At 38.8% G+C, this 25,639-nt stretch overlaps 1 protein-coding gene and 1 non-coding gene across 3 annotated transcripts in view; both read left to right on the top strand.

Moving 5' to 3' along the window:
- LOC107813065 (uncharacterized) overlaps positions 1 to 25,278 on the top strand; it is a 40,926-nt gene extending 15,648 nt beyond the window's left edge. Inside the window, exons 3-4 of one of the 2 annotated variants that reach the window (XM_016638272.2) lie at positions 1,901 to 1,989; positions 2,618 to 3,010. In XM_016638272.2, coding sequence (XP_016493758.1) covers positions 1,901 to 1,911 — 11 coding nt within the window. In that variant the 3' untranslated portion in view covers positions 1,912 to 1,989; positions 2,618 to 3,010. Of the gene's footprint in view, positions 1 to 1,900; positions 1,990 to 2,617; positions 3,011 to 24,450 lie in introns of those variants that run through there. The other variant, XM_016638271.2, reaches the window with a different exon arrangement.
- Positions 21,793 to 21,899, top strand: LOC142175053 (small nucleolar RNA R71). Its single transcript, XR_012704243.1, has one exon. It is a non-coding gene; the product is annotated as a small nucleolar RNA R71 (small nucleolar RNA).
- Positions 25,279 to 25,639: the final 361 nt, after the last annotated feature.

Genomic DNA, 25,639 nt, shown 5'->3' with positions numbered 1-25,639 from the left:
AGACTTCCCTTTTGGATTGATTATTGCTACAAAGCTGTTTCTAGCCCTTGCGCAGTTTCTTTTTGTTGCACCTTATTCTTGCAAGGTTGCTTTGAATTACACATGTTTCGTGTTTTTTCAAACAAGGAACAATTTGTCAGTTCGAAATGGTGGTTTGTTTTGTGGCCTTGATTATTTCAACCGCTTGATCTCGACCCCTTTCATCTGCAACTGGTTGTTCCCTGAGGACCGATTTCATTTCAGGCCCTGGAGAACCTCTGGTTTTTCCAGACTTTGCCATGACGGTTGGTCGGTTGGAACTCAACCTTTTCGACTTTATTTTTCTTTCGTGGGCCTTTCCCTTTTGACTTCTTTTTTTTCTTCTTTTTTTTAAACTTCGGAGCATTGGGGAACTTTCTGCTCCTCAAACTTTGGCGCAACGGCTAGTCGCGTGGGACTTAACCTTTTCCAACCTTGTTTCGCCTTCATAGGCCTTTCATTTCTGGCTTCTTTCTTCCAACTTCAATTTTAGATCATTTGGGTGCCTTGGCTTTTCAAGCCTTTGCCAAGACGGTTAGCCACGTGGGACTCAATCTTTTTAACTTCATTTTGCCTTTATAGGTATTTGACTTTGATTTCCTTTCTTTTCAGGAGTTTTTCAATTTCAAAACATCAGCCTCCATGGTCGGTCGAGGTTGACTTGATGCCCCCGACGAGGATGGGTGCCTTTTTGCATATTAGCTTGCATCAAATGAGAACCCTATAAATCAGTCTTACTATCATTTCTTTGTCTTAGTTTTGGAACAGAGTTAGACCAATAGAGATTCAAAGAAAACAAACAATGGAATGGAGAATAAGTTTAAAACAAGAAGTGTCCCTTTCGGGAAAAGGAAAGAATGACTTATCTGGAGTATATGCGGACATCAATGAACATGACATGCCTTTTGGACTGGATGCCTGATCCGTGTAAACCGTCCGACTCTCAGAAATTCATCACAACTTTTGCCTCAAAATTGAGAAACTTTGCCAGGACTTTGTCGATGCCGATGTCTATGAGTAGGGGTATTCATAAAAATCTGAAAACCCGAACCAAACCAAAAACCAAACTAAACCGACCAAAAAACCCGATACTTTTTGGTTTGGTTTGGTTTTGAAATTTAAAAATCGATCAAATTTGGTTTGGATTTGGTTTTAATTAAAAAAAATTCGAACCAAACCGAATATAGGAGTAGCTATTTTAAATTTATTATTACACCTATATATATATGTATACTTTTATGCAAAATTTTAAAAAAATTATAGTAATATTAATCGTTTGCACATTTAATACAGTTCTTTACCTTTACATTCTAGTTTAATTGGTAGTTTTCTTTTGTTAAGTGTAAGAATTTCTTTCGTGTTAAAAATAATACTCCCTCCGTTTTAATTTATGTGAACCTATTTCCTTTTTAGTCCGTGCCAAAAAGAATGACCCCTTTCCTTATTTAGAAACAATTTACCTTTACACAATGATTTATAGCCACACAAAATATATTTGCCTCATTTTACACCACAAGATCAAAAGTCTTCTCTCTTTTCTTAAACTCTATGCCCAGTCAAACGGGTTCACATAAATTAAAAAGAGGGAGTATATTTTTAACTGAGTTCTTAAATTATTCATCACTATTTGATTCAATTATCATCAATATATCTTGGTATATAATAGATTTCTCAAAGGGCAATTGATTTGATAATGTTACGTTGAAAATATGGTCTCCGAAATGTATGTTTGGTAGTGTATGTCTTATATTTAAGAAAAACTGACAAATAACCGAAAAAATCGAAAAACCAACATAAACCGAATCGAGAAAAAACCGACTTAATTGGTTTGGTTTGGTTCTAATTTTTAAAAAATCGACTTACTTGGTTGGTTTCTTTTTAGGGAAAACCTGATCCAAACCAAACCATGAACACCCCGAGCTATGAGGATCCTCTTTTCGATCAGGGGCGCCCTTTGCGGGTTTTCACCAGGTGACCTCTTTTATTTCTCTTCTCATTGTCGCCTTATAGTGCTCTTTGCGAGTTTTCACTAACAAGACTCTCTTATTTTATTTCTCTGTGCTTACCGTCGCCTTACAGTGCCTGTGTAGGTTTTCACCAATAAGACTCTCTCATTTTATTTTTCTTATTTTGATTGCATCGGATCCAAGTAACTGTATCCTCCCATTTTGAACCTCTTTGTCGATTAATTTAAAGGACTTGAAAGGATTTGGGTAAAAATGATTTGGACTGAATTACAACTTTGGAACCATTCAGGCGGTATCATCGCTGAACCATTATAACACCTGCCCCAGTTCATTTTTGGGGAATTTAGATTTTTATTTTGGTGTGGCTGAACCCCAAAGAGAGGCTGCTTATGTATCCTTTCGGAATCAAGTCGAACGCAGTTCAGGAAACTTTGTTTTTGATTTTCTTTTGTTTTTCTGTTTTGTTTTGTCTTTCTTTTTCCTTTCCTTTTCCTCTCTTTTTTTCATTTTTCATTTCATTTTCTTTGTCGTTTCTTCCACCTTTGTTTTTTTTGTATTTTTTTTTCTCTTTTTTCATTTTTTTCAATTCATTTTTCTCAATGTTTCAATTTTTTTTTCAATAATACTTTCAGGTTCCAAAGAGGGTAATCAAAGAAGAGTAACCGACTCAAATGGTTTACAAAAAGGTTAACGGTGTTTGGTTAGCGAGAATGAAAGTCTTCATCATCCCAACCGGAGAATATTAATACCATATAGAGGATCAACGTAGCACCTTTTGGCTGCATTTGCATTGACAATTGTTTGGGGGACATTTCCTTCAATGTGTCCCAAGTACAACGCACTCTTTTTGCCAATACTCTTGTTGCAATGTATGGACCTTTCCAATCAGGAACTAATTTTTCTTCAACTGTTCCAACTCTTTATTTTATTTCCTTAGACTTATCCTCATTGTATTCTGATTCTTGACTTATTATTTCGAAGTCTGACAATGTTTTAAGATCTGGGCATGAAGTCCGCAAGCAAGTCATGTTATTGAAATCTGCATTCAACAGAACTAAAATGAGAATAAGAAAAATGACAAGATTAAGAAAAAAGACATTCCTGTACAATAAAATATTAATTTCATTTGATTTTCTTGATTTTTGATTTTTGATTTTTTTTCCAATTTTTTGAAAATAGAAGGGTTTACATTGGAAAGTAAGACAATAAATAAAACATCCGGATCACACCCTAAGATAATCCGGACGCAGAAAGGATAGCAAGACTGGCTACTAAGACTCTTGTCTGATGGGTAACTTTCATGCTTGGCGATCATTTTTTGGCTTTTCTTCTGTCTCGGCAATGGCTGCAATAGCCTTCAGTGCCGGATCAAATTCCTTATATTCACAAATCATTCCTACTATTGGCCCACTATTGTGGGCAGGCAACAGATTGTTCATCACATCAAGAGCTTCTTCATCCTGAAAAACAATTCTTTCAACTTCAATCAAATCTTTAACTACCCTTTTGAGGGTCCAACAGTCTTCTGTACTGTGTCACACTGCTCCAGATTGGTATTCATATCGAGCATCAGCTTGGTGCGTTGGGGACTCGAGGCCGGGGCCACTGGCTACAATAAATCTAGCCTGATTAGCTTTTGGAACAAGCTTGAATACGATTCACCAATAGGGGTGAACTAATTCTTTCTGAAAGACTCTCTTGGGCAAGGATTGTATTGGGGATCATTTGGTTGAGGATTATATGAAGCTTCGTAAGGATGGGCATTTCTGAGAGGTGGAGCTCGGTTTTATGGATAATATTGTGGCCGCGTGTAAGGTTGCACGCTCATCACCGCATAAGGAGGCGGTGCCACGGCATGAGCAGCATCGTGAAGGGGATAATAATATTGAGGGACCTCAGGAAGCATATATGATTAGCTGAATGACCTGTGGGCCCCCATCTAGCTGGAAGCCATCATGGATCCTTCTTCTCTCCCATTTCCATTTATCAAACCCTCTAAACCATTTTGAACATCTGGTGGTGTAGCTTTAAAAGCAGCATGACTCCAGATTCGACCCGTTTTTAGCCCACTTTCTTCCATCTCCCCAATTTTGATAGCCTCAGCAAATGGCTTTCCCATAGCGGACATCATGTTCTGGAAGTAGTCCGCCTCTTGGGCCTATAGAAAGACAGCGACCATTTCAATTTCGTCCATTGGAGGCTTTAGCCCGGCAGCTTGTTCACGCCATTTGACAGCATATTCGCGGAAGCTCTCCGCGGTTTTCTTTTTCAAATTGGACAAAGAGTTTCTATCGGGAGCGATGTCCATATTATACTGTAACTGGCGGACAAAATCTCGGGCCATATTATCCCACACGTGCCAATGACTAATTTCTTGATCCGTATACCACTCAGAAGCGATTCCGGTGAGGCTTTAGCCAAAATAGGCCATTAGCAGCTCCTCTTTTCCACCAGCGCCTCTCAATTGGTTACAGTATCGTTTCAGGTGAGCGACCGGGTCTCCATTCCCATTGTACTTTCCAAATTTTGGCATCTTAAAGCCAGTTGGCAAGTGGACATGGGAAAATATACAGAGGTCAGAGTATGAGACACTCTTTTGGCCACTCAGACCTTGTATGTTTTTCAAGCATTGTTCTAGGCTCTTCATTTTCTGAGCCATTTCCTCTTGCAAGGGATTTTTAACAACCTTTTCTTGCTCCACCGAGAGATCATATTGCGGAGGTTGAGTGAAAGAATACGGGGTCACATATGTTATTTCTGATTGAAGTTGTGGACCCTGAATGGTGAACATTGGAGGATCAATATACGGTCGTGGTAAAGTTGGTTATGCTCTGGTGCAGACTGGTGTTGTAGAGAACAATATTGGAGGTGCCCAGGAATGTGGCGCCTGGGGGCGAACCACAGAAGGCATGCCAGGATCATTGAACGGCATTGGAGGGTCCCCGCATGGGATGAGCGGGTTGGGCACATAGGCGTTGGTAACCTCACCTGACCTGGGGATCAACTTACGGAACCCAAGGATTGCACTTGGCGGTTCCCTACCATTGGACCAGGCGACCCACATTTCCGATATGCGGAGACGCAGCATCCTATTCTCTTCAGCAACTGCTGATTCTGGTTGTGGGATAGCCAGTGTTGGGCTATCCTCAAGATCGATGATTTGTAGATGGCTTTCAGAGTTGATAGGAACCTTTCCTTTGGATCTTGTGAAATAAGGATGGGAAGCCAGATTACCAATAAAACCAACCACCTGAAAAAAATCTGGCTAATTTGCACACCCAACAACCTTATTAGTTTTGAGACGTTTAACAGATAGGAAATTGCATATTTGGATGCAATGCACCTAGATAGTTAAACGTTTCTACTATGTCTTGAACGAGTTGCATGTTTCATCCCGACCTTAATTAATCCTTTTTTTCTCAATCGGTACCTCTTTTCTTCATTTTTGCTTTTCTCTAATCACTCTTGATTTTTGTTTTGTTTCTGTCGCTCTTCTATTTTGGCACTCTCTTTTTCTTTTTTTCTTTTTTTTTTGTTTTTGTCACTTTTATTTCATGTCACTCTTTTTTTTTCTTTTTCTTTTTCTTTTTCTTTTTTTTTCTTTTTTTTCTTTTTCTTTTTTTCTTTTTTCACTCTTTTCTTTCTTTTCTACTCAACTTTTTTTCTTTAATTTATTTTTCACTCAATTTATTTATGGATATGATCGAATCCGATGTGGATTGTCTACGTATCATGACGCCGCATGAATCAGATCTAGCGAAGTTCGGAAAGATCAGGAATAAAGGAAATAAACTAACTATTTTTTTTACTTTTTATAAAAACTCAGACCAGGAAAGCTTTAAGATAAAAGAAAAACATTTTTTTTATTTTTTTTTTGCGAAAGAAATGCTTTAAAAGAAGAAAGGACATTTTATTATATTTTCTTTGAATTTTTAAATTTTGATTTTTTTTTTAAATTTTTTAAAGAAAAACTTCTAAACATTTATTTGCTTTTGATTTGAACTTTGGGAATTTTGAAAGTAAAAAAGAAAATATTTTTGTTTGAATTTTCAATTATTTTCTCTTTTTCTAAAAAAGAGGAAAGAAAGTATTTTTTTGAATTTTGGATGTTGCCTCTAATTTTCGAAAGGGGGGCTTTTAAGAAAATATTTTGGATTTCTAAGTTTCTCTTTTTTTTCCTTTTTCTCTTTTTAATATACGAAAGTATTTTAAAAGAAAAGCGAAAATACTTTTTGGATTTTTATTTCTCAATTTTTTATGACATTTATAAAAGAAAGACTCCAAAGAAGAAAAGATATTTTTGGATTTTTGTTTCGGATTTTTTTGATTTTTTGGGAAAAATACTTCAAAATGAAGGAAGCCCGTATCTTGGATTTTGATTTATTTTTTTTTATTTTGTTTTTTTTATTTCATTTTTTCGTATGAAAGACTTTAGAAAGAAAGAAAGAAACTACTTTTTTGAGTTTAAAAAAACTTTTTTTTGAATTTTCTAAGGAAAGATTTCTAAAGATTGGGGTCGGAACCGATAAAGTTTGCATGCGTATCTCACATCCGGTGAGAATCAGACCCGCGTAGTTCGGTCAATTTTGACGGAACAAGGGAAACATGGCTTTTTGAAAACATTGGCTTATTTTTCTTCTATTTTTTTCAAAATTTCGGTAGAGTTTCGGAATTTTCCAAATACCTAACACACTCTTGGGTTTTCTCTTGATTTTCTTTTCCTAGTCGGTCAACATGCAAGTCGAAACAAATAAATGTTCACATAGCACGTAGGATGCATCAGGATGGTCTGTTATTTTGGGTATACCTGTCCTAGACTGACCCAACTCCCTGTGTTGAGTCCCCAAAGTCAAATGCACGTGATGCAAACAAACGTTCCTACTAGGGATCCGGCATTAGGTTACGTTATCCTAAGTTTAAACCTGGGATTATGTTCTAGACCTGGCTTACCAGAGCGAACAGACTCGAGCCGAAGAGGGGGAAACGTACCGGGAGCACGAAAGTCTGTCAGGCCTTTTTGATGGCCCAACCTCGTTCTATTTGGTATAACTTCTAACAGAAAAAGTGAGTCACGCGAACGTGTGCACCGTTTTTTAGAAGACTCAGAAGGGAGGCGTAAGAAGACATTTAAATACAGTTCAAGTAATATCAAAGCGGTAAATAAATGGCAATTAGCACATTAGGTCCACAAAATACAATAATATCAACAATAAATAAAGCCAAATAAAAATCACATTAACAAGCTCGAATTCTTGAACCCTGAACCAGAAGTTCGGGGTTCTAACTTCCCCAGCAGAGTTGCCAGAGCTGTCGCACATCCTTTTTACCACACGAGAAGGGGTATAAGGGAGTTTTTCCAATCAAAGTGACATAATTCGATATGGGATTATTTTTTATTTAATTTTAGTGTCGCCACTTGGAAAAATTATTTTGGTGTCTCAAGTCACCGGTTTATTTTAAAAATCCCAAATCGAGGAAAATCGACTTTATTTAAAAGTCTGCGAAACCAGAAAACTAGGTAAGAAATTTTGTTAACCCGGGAGAAGGTGTTAGGCATTCCCGGGTTCCGTGGTTCGAGCATGATCGCTTTAACTATCAATAATTGGCCTAATTATCTGATTAATTACATGTTTTAAACCTAGTGTGTGCATTTTTAACTTTATAATTGCTTTTTAGGATTTATGAAATTATTTCTTGAACAAGGTACGATTGCCGCACACTTGCCGTTTCGGGACAAACCGCAAACCACGCTACATGAAATTCACTCGCGACTCGCGACATGTATATTTTATTATTGTTCAAAGTTGTTATGATCCGGTCACATGAAATACATACCTGATTTTGGGGATTAGGTATCGTGAGCATGCCACGGGAACCGTCCCCATAGACACGATGAGTTATTACTAATTGCGCCTAGAGAAACTAGCGCGTCTTCATAATTTGTTTAACCAACTAAAGTTTGAGGTACATTGCGGAGGTCCAAAGAGTTTATGGAATCATTTGTAACCAAAACACCTAAAGGTTGGCAGATTGATAAATTGTTATATAATCAAATGAAAACCTCATTAATTAATCTAGAAAAGTTTTGCAACTAAACTACAAAGTTATTGGGTTCAAAAGGTTGAGCATCCAATTTGGACTTTCATAGATCACATGCTACTACGAAATGGGATCCAATTGAACTTTGAGGGGTCATTCAGTAAGTCCAATTGCCTTGGAAACACTTTAGAAACTTAACATCAAGTATTGCACAAATTGACTTCTGTAAATGGACACATAAAGGAGTGGATGATTTTGTACAAAACTATTGCTATTTAGATGCATTCAGAAACTGTAGGTCTATTTTTGAAACTCATATAATATTACGTCCTCATCATATTAATAGTATTGGTTGTGCTCATTTTCTTTACAAATTAGATCCGGGATTTGCATGAAATAGAGGTCTTTTCTCCTTTTTATTTTTTACTTATCCTAGCTAAAAATAAATGCATATTCTTATTTCAAAGAGATAACTTTTTTCAGTTTATCGAACAACATGCATACAAATATGCCAAGAGAGAAAAAAATACTTTTTTTGCCTTTATTGAATTATGAATTTTGCTAGCACAAATGAAAGAAATATAAGATACTTCTTCATCTAATATACATAAGCAGATTTAGTAAATGATATGAGGAATAGAAAAGACCTTTCTTGTTCGATTTATTCCTCCATCTTCGGAACAATAGGTAATCGCTAACGTGCAAGGATTAATTCTAGAAACGAAAAGAGGATCCAAACAAATGCGAGGACCACAACTGGTTGGAGCTTCTGCATCACAAAACCAACATTAGACAGCTTCATTGAACAGTGACTTGAGGCTAAATCACCTATTTTAAAACCAAAATTTCGAGCTCTTTTAAAACCAAAATTTCGAATTTTTCTTTCTTTCTTTTTCGTTTGTTGTTGAACGCATATGTGCGTGTGTATTTTTCGTGTGTGTGCGAGAGATGTGGAAGAAGATGAAAGCAAAAATGAGTTGAGCGAGCGTGAAAATGGAGAAGAAGCCTTCTCTCAGATGCGTATTTTTTTTAAGAAGGGAGCTTTTTCCTTTTTTTCATCTGATGTCCCTTAGGTCTAGGTCTTGCTTTTTAATGAAAATATAGTTTGGGCTAGGAAGGTATTGGGTATGGTACGGGGTTGGACAGGAAAGATGGAAATTGGTCCCTTTTTAGGAATTGGCCCAGGCCAAGTACTTTAAAAGAAACAAGACTAAAATATATTCTTCCTATTTTATTTTTTTTGTTTTTTTCCTTTTTTTTCTTTTTTTTAATTAATTAAAATCCTCAATCAATCTATTTTTGTAGAAATTAAAATTCTTTATCTATTTTTAACATTAAAACAACTAATTACCGTAAAACTACAGAAAAAATGCTAATTTTAAAGGCTAAAATCTAAATATGTAAACATGACCATTTTTGTAATTTTTTGCTTAATAAAATTAGTTCCTACATGCAAATTGAACCTAAGATGCCATGAAATTAAAATGTGATAAATTTTATGATTTTTCTGTGATTTTAAAAAATATTAAACATGCATGAAATGCAACTAAATAAAGAAAAACTCCTAAAAATCAATTGAAATTATTTTTGGTCTAATTTTAGGAGTTATTTTCATGTAGGACAAAAACTAGGTGCTCACACCATTCATTGTTGAATCTTGATCCCCAGTCTGTGTCCCTCGGGGGCTTGGCTGCGAACCTGTTTAGGTGAACTGAGCCCGACGGGGCTCCCAACTGCTCATCCTCAACCCTGATTTTTTATGGATACCGATTGTGCATATCTGACCATGTCTCAACTGGGTACTCAATCAAGTTCTGCTTTAGCTGTCGAGATGCTATTGAGCTTCTTTCATTTAAACCTTGCATAAAGGCCTAAACCGCCCAGTCATCGGAGACCGTGGGTAATTCCATTCTTTCCATCTAAAATCGGGACACGAACTCTCTTAGCATTTCGTCGTCTCTTTGCTTTATCTTAAATGCGTCCGATTTTCTTGTGGCCACCTTTATGACCCCGGTGTGTGCTTTTACAAAAGCATCTGCCAACATAGCAAATGAATCAATAGAGTTAGGAGCTAAGTTGTGATACCAGATCATACCTCCTTTTGACAACGTTTCTCCAAACTTATTCAATAATACTGACTCGATTTCGACATCATTCAAGTCATTTCCTTTGATCCCGCAAATGTACGAAGTAATATTTTTTTAGGGTCTGTTATCCCGTTGTACATCGGTATATTGGGCATGCAAAACTTTTTGGGAATGGGCATTGGGGCCGCGCTCGAGGGGAAAGGTTTTTGTATGAATTTTTTGGCATCTAGGCCCTTCAAAACTGGAGGTGCTCCCGGTATTTGATCCACCCGGGAGTTGTAAGTTTCCACCTTTTTATCGTTGCCTTCTATCCTCTCTTCTCCTGACTCGATTCTTCTAGTCAGTTCCTCGAGCATTTTCATGATTGTGGGGTCAGTCCCCATGCCACTTTCATCAGGCCTTTCAAGCACAGGTTCGTGTTGTGTGTTTACTGGTTCGGCGGTGTTAGGAGTCCTATTCTGACTCTGAAGCTGAGCGATGGCGACTTGCTGAGCTTGCAACATCTCGAATATCACCTGGAGGCTGACTCCTCCTTCTTTCGGTCCTCGTGTTTCTTGGCCTCCAACCTGGGCTTCCCTGTGTCCATTCTCTATGGGGTCTGTGCCTGATTATGTGTTTAGGGTGTTATGGGAGTTGATATCAACTAGCTCCGCGTTAGGCACTCCCTCCGAGTTTATGGGTGGTACACCGAGCCCTATGCCGTTGTCTTCTCCAAGTCCATCACTGTCATGAGAAGGTGCATTTTGTGTGCTAGACATATTTTGGCCAAAAATTAAGAAAACTTTGACAACAAAAAGTGTGAAGAATAATGTGTGTTATCAGAAAATTAGCACTAAAATAATCACTATTATCTTTAGCCCCACGGTGGGCCAAACTGTTTACCTCGAAAAATTGGTTTAAAAGTTAAAGATAATTTGTGGTTTTAAAGATACGTGATATATTCTAATACTAGTGATTAAATAGGTAATATTGAGCTTAAGTATGAAGGAATAATGAATCAAATCAATATTGTTGAAATAGGGGCCTCGAGCTCGTCTATCCAGGGACCTCGAGGTCAGGTAAGACCAACAAAGTAAGAACAATAAAGTAAAGGCAATAAAGCCGAAGAATAATTACTGAGCATGTTAAATAAGAAAAGAATAAGAATGTTCTATTGCAGTGAAAGATCTGATGCCTTACAAAATTATTGGGGTCCCCTTTATATAGGAAGGGAAAACTCCAATATAGTACATTCCTCATAAAAGTAAAGGATTCTATTGGTACAGGTATATAACGGCCTAGTATGGATCTGTATCATTTCGTACAAACCTTATCCTTTAATTAATCCCTTGGTCCACGTGTTCCTGAGAAATTTTCGCTCTTTCTTGATTGACTTCGAGATTGTGATGCCCTCGATATAGATCGTGTCAGGCCTTCGATTAGCTTCCTCGAGGAGGGTATCCCTCAGTCGGATCCGATCTCCACTTCGAGTCTCCCGGGCTCAAACCTGTAGCCCGTTTTAAGACTTCAAAATATCATGCTCCTCGATTTCGACCGTATACATATTTCCTAATTGATATGTGCACCTACGTCACAGTACTTTTGCAATCTATAGTACGACATTTAATATTCATCTAAAACGTATTTTAAAGAGTGGGTTGTCAATAAGAGCTTTTAAAACGTTAATTGTAAACAGATTTGTCTGTTCAACACTTGGAAAACAAAAAAATAAGTAATAAATTTAGCTGAGGAAATTAAGCCACAGCCAGATCTGGAATCATGATTAACCAGAAAAAAAAAAGAACATTGGAGTGGAGTAGTTCCATCCTTGATATCCCAAATGAAATAGGTAACCTGTAACAATCTAATCAGATATATTTTCCAAAAACAATATTGTAGTTAATGTTTTTAACTCATTGGCTCATCCTATTTGTAATTAGCTAGTGGTAAATTCAATATATTGGCAGTGAATGTGATCACGCTCAACTATGCCTTATAAAAAGGACAAGCGGACATTGTAAATATAATCTGAGTATTTCGCCCAGAGTCGAACCCACAAGGAATTAACCTATCAATTACTCTTGTCAGACTCACTAAATTATACGTAATCAACTTCCCAAACGTTTTGAATAACAATTGAGGATATTTTTACTAACTATGACGGACTGCAATTAAGTAAATAAAGACTAACTATGATTAAGTTGTAAACAATTAAGAGAAGGATCTAAGGTTGTGATTTCCCCTATTGATGGAATCCCTTCTGGTTATGTTTCATATAGATTTGCCTAATCGTCTCTATCGATCATGAGCACTCTTATTACAGTAAATCTCTCCCGAGTTACGCTACCTGGCTTTTAATACAGCTCACTTTAGATCGCACTCAAGACTTCATTATCCCTGATCTCACCTTTAAACCCTCGATTATTGATCCCTCATATACTCTGGGAGTGGTGTTGTTCAAAATTTACCTAAATATGCACTCTCTCCCGAGTAATACATACTAAATAGGCATAGCTAATTGAGGATCCTATCAATTAACTACAACAAGAACATAGTTGAACAAATAAATATTAAACCGGGCAAACTATATTAACATAACTAGAAGATCATCCTTCAATAGGTTTCATCAAAACCTTAGAATAAATATTTAGCTACTCATAATCGTGTTCATAATTTTCCAAACAATGTGCATAATTAAATTACAAAACAAAGCTGAAGGAATGAAGAATTCGATGCCAATCTCCTCCGAAAATTGCTCCAAATGCTTTCTCCCTTCCGAAATAGCCTCCCTAGGTCTAAGATATGTCAAAAATCTTCAAAATAACATTTTTACATGTATTTATACCAAGTAGGGTCGGGCCCAGATGAAACACCCTTTCCTGTGAGAAATAGGACTTGGCTCTGTAAAAAATAAACAGCAGCGCCGCACTATGCGGCGCACTAGTGGACTTTGTCTGCAGCCTCTTCTTTTCGTGTCAGGCATCATTTTACACTATTGCGCCGCACCTTGCGGCGCCCCATGCGGTGCGGCAGTGTAATTTTCTCAGACAGAACTTATTTCGTCCTCTTTTAACATCCAGATTTCGTACACTACCTTCAAACACGATCCCGGCTTAATGTATTGGGCTTTTACTCAGACTTCAAAGCTCCAAATTGATCAATTTAGCTCCAAATTAACTTTTGATCTCAGGATCACTTCCTGCAAGGCATAAAACACGTACTAAGTGTAATTCACTATCATTTGAACTCAAACGCATGTAAAACTGCAGTCATTGGAATGTAAAACTTCGGCTAAAACACGGGTTTCTAGCCTATCATCAACACCCCACACTTAGACAATTGCTCGTCCTCGAGCATTTGAACTACACTGCACCTAGGGATAACCTTTCATCAAACAACCTCCCTGATACATCATGAGAAAAATAATTAAACTAGACTGAGCACCTCATCATAACATCCCACCCTTAATATTCGACTCAAAAGTACCATGCATTGGTCACTCGCCCACTTACTCTAACATAGAAGTCAATGAAATTTTCTATCATTTATGAATCAAGTGCCCTCACACAACAAAAGAGAATAGTCCATACAATAAATTTTAAGAATATTTAGGAACTCAAGATAGAAAGAATTCACTCACTCTCAGAAATAACATTCATATGCCACAAAAGATGCACCATAGGCTTGCCCGTAGTGTACGACTCTACTAATCGAGCTCATTCAGTCTAGGATCAAGTAGGACTTTATTTGGTTGTAATGTAGGCTGCGGGACGGGTATGATACATCTAGATATAAGAGTGCCTACACCTCCCTAAGAACTTTAATACATATACTTTAACATTCAAACCCATACTTATGTCAAACCAAAACTCCACCTTCACATCAATGTATATTACCCCCATTCTTCTTGAAGCACACTTACATCAAGAGCCACCACTTATCAAGGAATTATTATTTTTACAACAATCCACTATTTTCTTTTCAATTTAAGTGGCTCTTACTTGTTCAAAACAGTGCACCTTTATTCGTTCCACTGGCTCTTACTTTTTTTTCAACACAATGCACCTTTCTCCTTATTCCATTAGTTCCACTCAAAAGCTAAACCAACCAACCACACTTTAACTTTTACAAAGTTCATAACAGTTCAAGTGCTCATGAGAGGTGAAATGGTTCAACTATATGGTTAATTCAAACAATTGGATAAGGCTTGTAATGTGGTTGACAAAGAAACATGATTATAGGCTCAAAGGGGTTAACTACGATACATCACAATTAGGCGGGTAAAATATGTATATATGGCTCAACAAAGAAATGCCTATATCACTTCCAAGACTGAACAAAACTACTATTTCGCTTTGCAAACACACGGGGTAAGTTCTAGACATCAAATGCAATGCACAGAATAACACAAAACCTTATACACACATGGCACATAACTCACTCAGGATTGGACTAATCAAGACACTCTAGTCAAAGCAGTTAAGCACAGTTTTAATCATACGATTTAGGGCACTTATTTAAGAGTCAAGAATTGATCCTAGGTGTCACACTAAGGCCCTTACCACTCTCAAGGCATATTCAATCAAGGGAAATTGATCCTTTAACTTAGCTTCCTAACTAAAGATTCTTAATTCCTAAAAAATAAAAAGATTTAACTACACCCGATTCAAGCAAAACCCTTGGAAAAGAACTGCGGCACAAAGAAAAACCAAGGGGAAATTGTTACACTACCTAAAAGAAACAAACTAAAATAAAAGACATATTTTTGGATTTTCACATATATGAATTTTTTTTTCTCTTTCGACTCATCTCCCTCAAGAAACCAGTCGACGAAATCCATCATCGGGAAGATTCGAACTACAAACTTAATTACTAACTATTACAGGCCTGATAGCATTTAGAATTATAGTTTACAGACCAATTGTCTAAGAAAGCAAGAAACAAATCAAACAAAACCAACTCGCAAATGAAAAAAAAAATACAAATACAATCAAATAAGAGCCCCCCACCCCACACTTAAGAGATTGCATTGTCCCCAATGCAAAACAGTAGAATCAAAAGTGAAAAGGTGACTCCCTGAGGCCCAAGACCTAATCATCAGCACCCCCGAAGGTGCACAAATACTCCTCATCATCTGAGAAAATGGAATTCACATCTTCATCGGGTGGCAGCTGTCCTCCTCTCGCCAACCCCAACCACTACTGAGTGATAGTAGAAAGGGGGTGATCCTGCTGCAACTCTTCCAAGTTGGCCCGAGCAACCCGAAGGTGCAAGTCAGTAAATAGTAGTTGTAGTGTCTCCTCAATGCGGACCATCCTCTGGTCTGAATTAACAGCCGCATTAAGGGGTCTATCACCGACGTCACATCATAGGGCCTAATAGGGTAAGACACTGGAATAGTCCTGTCATAGTGGTACTCCTTCCACAAGGTGTGCTCGCAACAATCGAGTAACATACTCGGGTAATATAGACGGCGAGCCCTAAGTGGTCGCACTTTAGCCATATGCTCAAGCATGATTTTACCCAGGTCAAACTGCATCTGAGTCAACAGGGCATAGATCAAACACACCTTCAGTTGGGGGACATCAATGTCACTTTAAGTCGGCGTGATCTTGGCATTAATCAACTGCAAAACAACCATGGCTGGCCACTGGAATGTTGCCTTCTTCATGTCCTTGTGGAATTCATTTGCATTCGTGTCCATGATACAGAACAGTCAGCGCCACATAACAGGCGATGAATAGCTGGATAGTCTGGCCGACGGAGAAGCCTCTAAAAAAGCTTGTGGGGATGCTCTCTGAATCCCATAATCCGATTGATCACCCGGGAGGAGAATAGAATCACTTTACCCCTTACCTCCACTTCGTAAACTGCATCCAGGCTGGCTTCAGGTTGCCAGTTAGCATAAAATTCTGTGACTAGGTTCACATTCACTACATCACCCGGATGGAACAGGATGTCGAAACCCAAAGCCCAAATGTTGTTGTAAATTTCACCATATTTACGGGCCAACTTCCCATCGTCAATAGCAACCTCAGGATCCGGGTTGGCTGACGGGACAAATGTCTGAAACCAGTGTCGAGCATGGGGGGGACAGCCCGTATATCATATTTGCATACTGGTACCACATCCGCATCAGGGTCAATGCGCTCCTCTTCCTCCTCTATGGGGCGGGGGGAGGTGCCCATCTCCCACTACGACAACTACTAGAAGCAACCTCAGAAGAACCAATGTTAGAGCATTTGCTCGGGCGGCGAGACATTATACATGCACAAGACGAACAGTATTAGCCACAACATGAAAACCCAAAACAAGACCAAACGGGGTAACCACCCCATACTTATGTTATTGGCATGTTCACAAGTAAAATGTATATCAGGGACTCAGACTACCCCGATGGAAGTGCACCACAAGCAATCAAAAATCCCCCAACCACCAACATAATAGTACAACTACAAAACCACGGACTATGCTAGTTTAACATATAAAATTAAGAAGCTAATCTAGTAACTACGAAGAGAAATAAAAGAAGTTATACTAATGCACTACTAACAAACTTCACAAAATACAACACAACACTACACAAGCACAAAGCATGAATCGAATATTCCAATTAGCACCTAGCACCACAGTTTCTCATAGCAATTATTCTCCACTAAGCTACAATGTCACTTTATATGTCATTGAGGCATTTAATCAAACACATGGCATTCACCAAAGTTACCTCAAAATCACAACTTTAATTCTTCCAAGATTACTGTACAACTATACCAATCAACCATCCTACCACTACCACAATGTAACAGAGTCACAAAGTGCTCCAAATTTGCACAAATATACCACTAATTTTCGGCTTTTAAGGCACCTCCACACAACTTCACAATAAAAAAATTTATAAGTATCAAGACATACTAAAAATCTTCCACAAGTATAAGCACAAGGGAAACCCAACAAGTTAAGCATCAATCATAGCCAAAATAAGCAATTAAATTGAAAAAATTAGCACCACTACACTACCTAGGGTTTAGCTCAAATTAAACTATTTTACTCATTACACTAAATTACTTAAAGAAAAGAGAAGAGTGTAGAGAACTTACTTTGAGGATGAATGGAAGGGATGGAAGGTGTGTGTGAGAGAGGAATTTGAGAAGAAAAGAGAATGGGGTATTTGGGGGAAGGGCTAGGGCATTTGGGTTGAAAGAGAAAAGAGAAAAAGGGGTTGGGGGCGTTGAACAGAAAGTTTAAAAGAAGCTAAAAAAATATTATTTTTTTAAAAAAAGTTGTACTGCCGTGTCGCAGGGTGCGGCGCCCCATGAGACGCGATAGTGTTAATTATCAGAGGCCCTCTTTGTCTCTCAGACCCGTTTGGCCTAGTGCGGCGCATGGCACAGCGACCCATGCGGTGCAGTAGGCCATTTTTCAGAGAGTTTGCTTTATTTTTGACATTTAGCTTCCGGGTTGCACCCCAACTCTATTATATACTTATTTTATATCCAATTCATTCTTGTACCTACCCAATCAAGTCTCATAACTCCTAAATTCTAATAATCCTAAACTACAATTATGGGTTAGTGCAGTTAACAATTGGGTTGCCTCCCGATAAGCGCCTTATTTAACATCGCGCACAACGCAGATGAGCGCATTTAAGGCTCGCTCGACCTCTGAGGTTCAGTCAGGTGGATCTCAGACACTTCCTTTGGTTCATTCATGCCCACATATAGTTTCAATCTCTACCCATTGACTCTAAATGTATGAGAGTCTTTCTCTGAGGCAATCTCTACGACACCTGAAGGGAATACTTCGACCACTCGAAATGGTCCAGACCATCGTGACTTGAGTTTTCCCGGAAATAGCCTTAATCTTGAGTTATAAAGCAATACCATGTCTCCGGGATTGAAATTTTGCTCAACAATGTTCTTGTCGTGCAACCTCTTCATTCTCTCCTTGTACAGTCTCGTGCTCTCAAAAGCAAGATATCGGAACTCGTCGAGCTCATGCAGTTTTGTGACTCTACTTGTGCCCGCAGCCTCAATGTCCAGATTCAACTGTTTCATTGCCCACCAAGCTCTATGTTCTAGTTCCACTGGCAAGTGACAGGCCTTCCCAAACACCAACTTGTATGGTGACATACCAATTGGTGTTTTGACTGCAGTTTTGTAGGCCCAGAGTGTATCATCTAGCTTTTTCGCCCAATCAGTTCTTTTGGCATTCACTGTCTTGGTCAGTACGCTCTTTATCTCTCTATTAGACACTTCGACCTGTCCATTGGTCTGAGGATGATACGGGGTTGCCACTTTGTGGCATATATCGTATTTTGCTAACAATTTCTCGAAGGCTCGATTGCAGAAGTGAGTGCCTCCATCACTGATAATAGCTCTCGGGGTCCCGAAACGGGTGAATATATTCTTCTTTAAAAACCCCACCACCACTCTTGCATCATTGGTGGGAAGTGCTGCAGCTTCCACCCATTTGGACACGTAATCTACAGCAAAAAGTATGTACTTATTGCCAAAGGAGCTGACGAAGGGGCCCATGAAGTCTATCCCCAAACATAGAACACTTCAACCTCTTGAATTGGGTTCATGGGCATCTTATGGCGACGGGAAATGTTCTCGGTTCACTAACATTCATTATAGCCCTTCACCCATTGATGTGCATCCTTAAACACTGTTGCCCAGTAGAACCCGACTTCTAGCACTTTCGTTGTCTTCCTGACTCCTCCAAAATGCCCGTCATATGTCGATGTGTGACATGCCTGCAAAGCAGAAGATTATTCTACCTTAGGGACACACCTCTGTATCATATTGTCAACATATATTCTAAATAGATAAGGTTCATCCCAGTAATACATGCGGCAGTCACGATAAAACCTTTTCTTTTGTACAGAGGAAAGGTCATAGGGAACTATACCGCATGCCAGGTAATTTGCAAAGTTTGTCCATGGAACTTCCTCAAGGCTTGTAGCGAGTAGCTACTCATCTAGAAAGGTTTCCAGAATATCTTCAACCTTAATTGAGTTTTCAGCTCCTTCAAGTCGTGATAGATGCTCGTCTGGCGGGTGCATTGTATAGGCCAAAGGGCATCCTCCGAAAAGCATAAATGCCATATGGGCAAGTGAAGGAGGTCTTCTTCTGTCCTCTGGTGCAATGGAGATTTGATTGTACTCTGAGTACCCATCCATAAAACAGAAGTGGGACCTCCCTGCCAATCTATCAAGCATCTGATCAATGAAGGGAAGTGGGAAGTGGTCTTTCGGGGTGGCCATTTGCAAATTCTCCAGCCTGTGATGGTTCTTGTAGAGATCAGCACATTGTTATCATTTTTGACCACCGTCATGTCCCCCTTCTTAGGAACACATTGCACTGGGCTAACCCAGTTGCTGTTAGAGATTGGGAAAATGATTCCCGCATCCAACCACTTATTCACTTCTTTCTTCATCACTTCCTTCATGTTGGGGTTCAGCCTTCTTTTGTGTTCCCTGAAAGGTTTGTGTCCCTCTTCCAACAGAATTTTATGCATACAGTATACTGGGCTGATCCCTTAATGTCTGCCATGGTCCACCCAATGGCAGTCTTGCACTCCTTGAGTACCTACAAAAGTTGTTGTGCCAGCACATCTAACAAACTACATGAGATAATAACAGGTAATGTGGAGTTAGGTCCTAGGAACTCATACCTGAGATGGGCGGGCAGTGGCTTCGATTCCAGCTTTGGTGGTTCTTCTATGGATGGCTTGGTTGGAGGAATTTCTCTGTTTTCTAAGTGCAAAGGCTTGAATTCGAGAGTTCTATGACAAAACCCTCTGCCCTTTAAAGCCAGCACCCATTCTGCCAATTCTTCCCCATTTACCTCATCTGAATTTACCAGACATGCAGTAAGAGGGTCCTCAATAGTTAACGTCTTATCATTAGCTTCTACGATTACATCTATGGCATCAATAAGAGAACAATTGGCGAATTCACTTGGTCGCCTCATAGATTTCTGCACATTGAATGTTATCTCCTCATCGTTCAATCTCATCTTGAGCTCCCTAGTTTCACAATCAATGAGAGCTCTCCCCGTGTCCAAGAATGGCCTTCCTAAAATATGGGAATTTCTTCATCCACATTTCAATCTAGAATCACAAAATTTGCAGGGAACACAAATTTCCCTACCTGAATCAGCACGTCATCCAAGATACCAGAAGGTATTTTCACAGTCCTGTCAGCTAGCTGCAACAATATAGAGGTGGGCCTAGCTCTTCCAATCCCCAACCTCTTATAAATCTCCAGGGGCATAAGATTTATGCTAGCCCCTAAATCACAAAGTGCCTTGGCAAAAGCAAAGTTACCAATGGTGCAGGGAATTGTAAAACTCCCCGGGTCAGACAACTTCTCAGCAACTGGTCTAGTCACCACAGCATTGCAGGTCTGAGTAGGAATCACTATGGTCAAGTCTTGAAAATCGAATTTTTGGGACATCAAGTCCTTCATCATTTTTGCATAACCAGGCATCTCCTTCAACGTATCAATCAATGGAATATTTACCTGGATTTGTTTCACCATATCCAAGAATTTCCTGTATTGTTCCCCTTTCTGGTACTTGGCTAGCCTTTGTGGGAATGGTGCTGGAGGTCTCTTCTTCCCATTGATTTGGGTATTTTCTTTGTCAGACACCACCTCAACTACCAGTTCCTGGGCTGTCTCAATTTCTTTCTCAGCCTCAATCTGTGCATTATGTGTTTCCTAGGTAGGCTGCACTGTCACCTCTATCAGTTTCGTTGAATCATCTAGCTCAATGGGCACTGGTACAAGTGTCTCAGCCTGTATGCTTTCCCAGGCCCTCTCTTTCTCCAAGTCTAGGTCTCTGCCATTACGTAGACTCATTGCCATCAGCTGCTTCGGGCCTTGATCTTTTGGATTTACCTGCGTGTCTGTAGGCAATGTCCCTAGAGGACGATTATTCCAAGACATCGAAATCTGGCCCATCTGCACTTCAATATTCTTAATAGCTGACTCATGTGCATCTACTCTTTCACTCATTTTTGCATTTGACCCAATAATCTGTTGCATCATTGCCTCGAGTCTAGCAAACCCATCTTCCTGTCTTCCACCCATGCTGCTATTGAGGAGGATGATAACCCTGCTGTTGATTTTGATTATTATATCCATGTGGCCTTTGGTAAGGCGACATATTATTGTGAGGTCTCATACCTCCCATGTTTCCATTGTTGAGTTGTGGTTGTCTGGCTTGTACGACAGATTTTGTTGGCCCCAATTTTGACCACCTTGTCTCTGGCCTCTATAATTAGACACATAATTCATGTCCTCAGGGTAGTGATGATGATCACTTTCTGCATTCCACTGGTTACCAATTGGCTGACTAATGCAAGATATGCATAAGCCCCCATTGGTAGTATTTACAATGTGTACCTGCTGCTTCTGCCCTGACTCTTCCAGCTTTTTGGTGAGTATATTCATTTGTGTCATTAATGTGGCCATGTTTTCAGCAAGAATGTTGGATGGATCTAAGGGCACTAAGTGAACCACTGAAGTAGGTGCATTCCTAGTTGTCCACCCCGAATTCTGTGCCATCTTGTCAAGCAGACTCTGGCTTTTTCTCCATGTTTTGCTCAAAAATGTTCCACCAGCTGAAGCATCAACATTACCCTTCACGCCATCTTCCAAACCCATGTAAAACTGTTGTCCCAACATCTGATCTGGAATACAGTGGTGCGGACATATAACCAACATCCCTTTGAATCGTTCCCATATTTCTTGTAGTGTCTCCATTGGTTTCTGTTTGAAACTCAAAATTTCATTAATTTGTTGAGCAGTGTTGTTGGGTGGATGAAACTTGTTCACAAATTGCTTGACTAACTCCTCCCAAGTCGTTATGGAATTAACGGGGAGTGAGTTTAGCCAGGTCTGGCAGCTCCTGTCACTGAGAATGGAAACAACAACAGCTTTATTGCTTCCTGCATTACGTTGGGCTGCCTTTAAGTTTTGCATATTGACAGGAAATTCTTCGAGTGCTGTTGAGGATCTTCGATTTGTGAACCTGAAAATAGTCCCTTGTTTTGCAATAAGTGCATCCTGTTGTTTGTGATTTGAAATGATTCAGCCTATATCTGTGGGACTAAAATCGTTGTGGCCAAGTTCTCTGTTGTGGGTTGTGCCCAGTCAAATAGAGCAGCCTCTGGCACAAGAGGTGTCATTGGCGCTAATGGCGCAGCTGGGTCTACCACGTTATCCCCCATGTCTGGTTCGAATTGTTCAGTTGTTTGTTGTTGTTTGTTTTTCCGGTTGGCCCGATTCAAGTCCTTGAAAACTTTCTCGGGATCTGATAATGCTTCAAATACTTCACCAGTTCTCGATAAGTTTCAAGGCATGCACCTGTACAATCAAGTCAACAAACGTTAAAATTTCAATGTATAGATTAGATATAGAGAAAACTGACTACACTAAGAATTTTTGTCTTTCTTTCAATTGTAATTGATAACACCGTTAATTCCCCGGCAACGGTACCAAAATTTGATCACGCCCAACTATGCCTTATAAAAAGGACAAGCGGACGTTGCAAATATAATCTGAGTATTTCGCCCAGAGTCGAACCCACAAGGAATTAACCTATCAATTACTCTTATCAGACTCACTAAATTCTACGTAATCAACTTCCCAAACATTTTGAATAACAATTGAAAATATTTTTACTAACTATGACGAACTGCAATTAAGTAAATAAAGACTAACTATGATTAAGTTGTAAACAATTAAGAGAAGGATCTAAGGTTGTGATTTCCCCTATTGATGGAATCCCTTCCGGTTATGTTTCATATAGATTTGCCTAATCGTCTCTATTGATCATGAGCACTCTTATTACCGTAAATCTCTTCCCGAGTAATCACGACAATTTACTAGGCGCACTCTCCCGAGTTACGTTACCTGGCTTTTAATACAGCTCACTTTAGATCACACCCAAGGCTTCGTTATCCCTAATCTCGTCTTTAAATCCTCAGTTATTGATCCCTCATATACGCTGGGAGTGGTGTTGTTCAACAATTACCTAAATATGCACTCTCTCCCGAGTAATACATACTAAATATGCATAGATAATTGAGGAACCTATCAATTAACTACAACAAAAACGTAGTTGAACAAATAGAGATTAAACCGGGCAAACTATATTAACATAACAAGAAGTTCATCCTTCAATAGGTTCCATCAAAACCTTAGACTAAATATTTAGCTACTCATAATCGTGTTCATAATTTCCCAAATAATGTGCATAATTAAGTTACAAAGCAAAGCTGAAGGAATCAAGAATTTGATGCCAATCTCCTCCGGAAATTGCTCCAAATGCTTTCTCCCTTCCGAAATAGCCTCCCTAGGTCTAAGATATGTCAAAAGTCTTCAAAATAGCGTTTTTACATGTATTTGTACCAAGTAAGGTCGGGCCCAGACGAAATACCCTTTCCTGCGCAAAATAGGACTTGGCTCTGTAAAAAATGAACAGTTGCGCCGCAGGCTTAGTGGACTTTGTCTGCAGCCTCTTCTTTTCGTGTCAGGCATCATTTTACACTGCTGCGTCGTGCCTTGCGGCTCCCCATGTGGCGCGGCAGTGTAATTTTCTCTAAATGAACTTATTTCGTCCTCTTTTAATATCCAGATTTCGTACACGACCTCTGAACACGATCGCGGCTTAATGTATTGGGCTTTTACTAAGACTTCAAAGCTCCAAATTGATCAATTTAGCTCCAAATTAACTTTTGAACTCAGGATCACTTCCTGCAAGGCATAAAACACGTACTAAGTGTAATTCACTATCATTTGAACTCAAACGCACGTAAAAATGCAGTCATTGGAATGTAATACTACGGCTAAATACGGGTTTCTAGCCTAACATCAGAATGCAATGGTACTTATTACTTTCAGCTAAAAGATATATAAGTATAATACATACTGTATAGGTATACTATGTTCACAGTCAGAATCATAAAAACAATAGGTGCAATAGTATAACGAATTCCCTCTGTCCCATCAATTCCCTTTTTAGAGTCAAAACAGAATGATACATTTTCATATTTAATAATAATTTAATCCTAAACTTTTTATTTTATCCTAATAAAATAATTTATAACCACACAAAATTTTTATGATATATTTCGGATCATAAGTTTGAAAAGTCTTCATTTCTTCTTTAAATTTTGTGTCGAGACAAAAATTATAATATAAAATAGCAACGGATGTAGTATTGAGTAGCAAGCATTTGGAGCATGTAAAATTTCTGATTATTTAATGTTTCTTGCTATCTCTTTGGCAATCCTGAATGTATTTGGGAACTAACAGCCCTGCAAACATGCAATATTTTCGATATGTGTAGTCAATTGGGAGCTCGCCATCAAACTTGGATTATAGAAGCAGTTTGCTTCCAAAAATCCACATGGACCTTGATTTTGTCGAGTGCTGTAAAAAGTCAAAAACGGAATTTTCAAATTCAATTTTTGAGAAACTGACGCCAAGAAAAATACAAAGCAATAACATCAACGCCTGGGGCACAGTTGGAAGATGAATGGTTGTGTTTTATATTATGCCACAATTCCTTGGTTGGTATTAAAACCTAGTTTTGTTTGTGCGTACCTAATTTTAAGTTGTCTTTCAATAATGAAGAAATTGATTATATCGTCACATGTACTGACAACAAATTTTTACTGATTTTTTCAATTTAGTATATTAATTTAATTAGAAATATTGTGATTGATTATAAATCCCTTCTTTTATTTTTTAAGTTTGTATAGGGGTAAATTCGAGGATAGAGTTATCTTCGATTTTTTGTTGTGAAACGAGGAACGACGTTACTTGCTACTAGCTCGGGTGAGCCTGAAGATACCCACAGATCGGAACGAAGAACGAACTAATGATATAACAGGTCTCGAGCACGGCCGAATCCGGAAGTAACCAAGCTCGAGTGAGATGAAGAATCGAGGGTAAAGGAAAGGCGGTTGAAGGAGACAAACGAGAAGCCGAAAAATCTGCCATCAGCGGATATTGCGGCACGGATCATGCTCGGTATTGGCTGCAGATCTTATTTTCGTGGGAAATAAAGAAGGCAAAGATTTTTACTTCATTAGACTTGTACTAGGGTTAAATCTCCTCTACTATATAAAGAGAAGAACCCCTTCATTTTTCGCACTCACTTTTTCACGCATAACAAGGCAATAAAATTTACTTTAGCCCACAACATCGTTTTAAGTGTTCTTCAGTTATTTACTCGTTTATTCGGATCCGAGCTCTATCTAGAGAGCTCAATCGAGACCGATCATTGGCATTTAAGTTAAACACAATGCTTACTTACTATCATTTTGGTTTGATCATTCCATCTTATTTCATTTATTGTTCTTTGATCATTTATTGACTTCTTGCTTGTCCCTTCTTTTGCGAGGTTCGTAGACAGGCAGCCCTTCATTTTCCGCAGAGGCCATGCTCAACTCCATATCATGAGCACGGGTGGCAAGCTCTTCAAATGTCATAGGCTTGATTCCTTGCAAGATGTAACGAACTCCCCAATGCAT

Source organism: Nicotiana tabacum, chromosome 20 (assembly GCF_000715075.1).
Source record: "Nicotiana tabacum cultivar K326 chromosome 20, ASM71507v2, whole genome shotgun sequence".
NCBI classification, from domain to species: Eukaryota; Viridiplantae; Streptophyta; class Magnoliopsida; order Solanales; family Solanaceae; genus Nicotiana; species Nicotiana tabacum.
The sequence above is the reverse complement of the archived record's forward strand: the minus strand, read 5'-3'. Positions and strand labels throughout refer to the sequence as shown.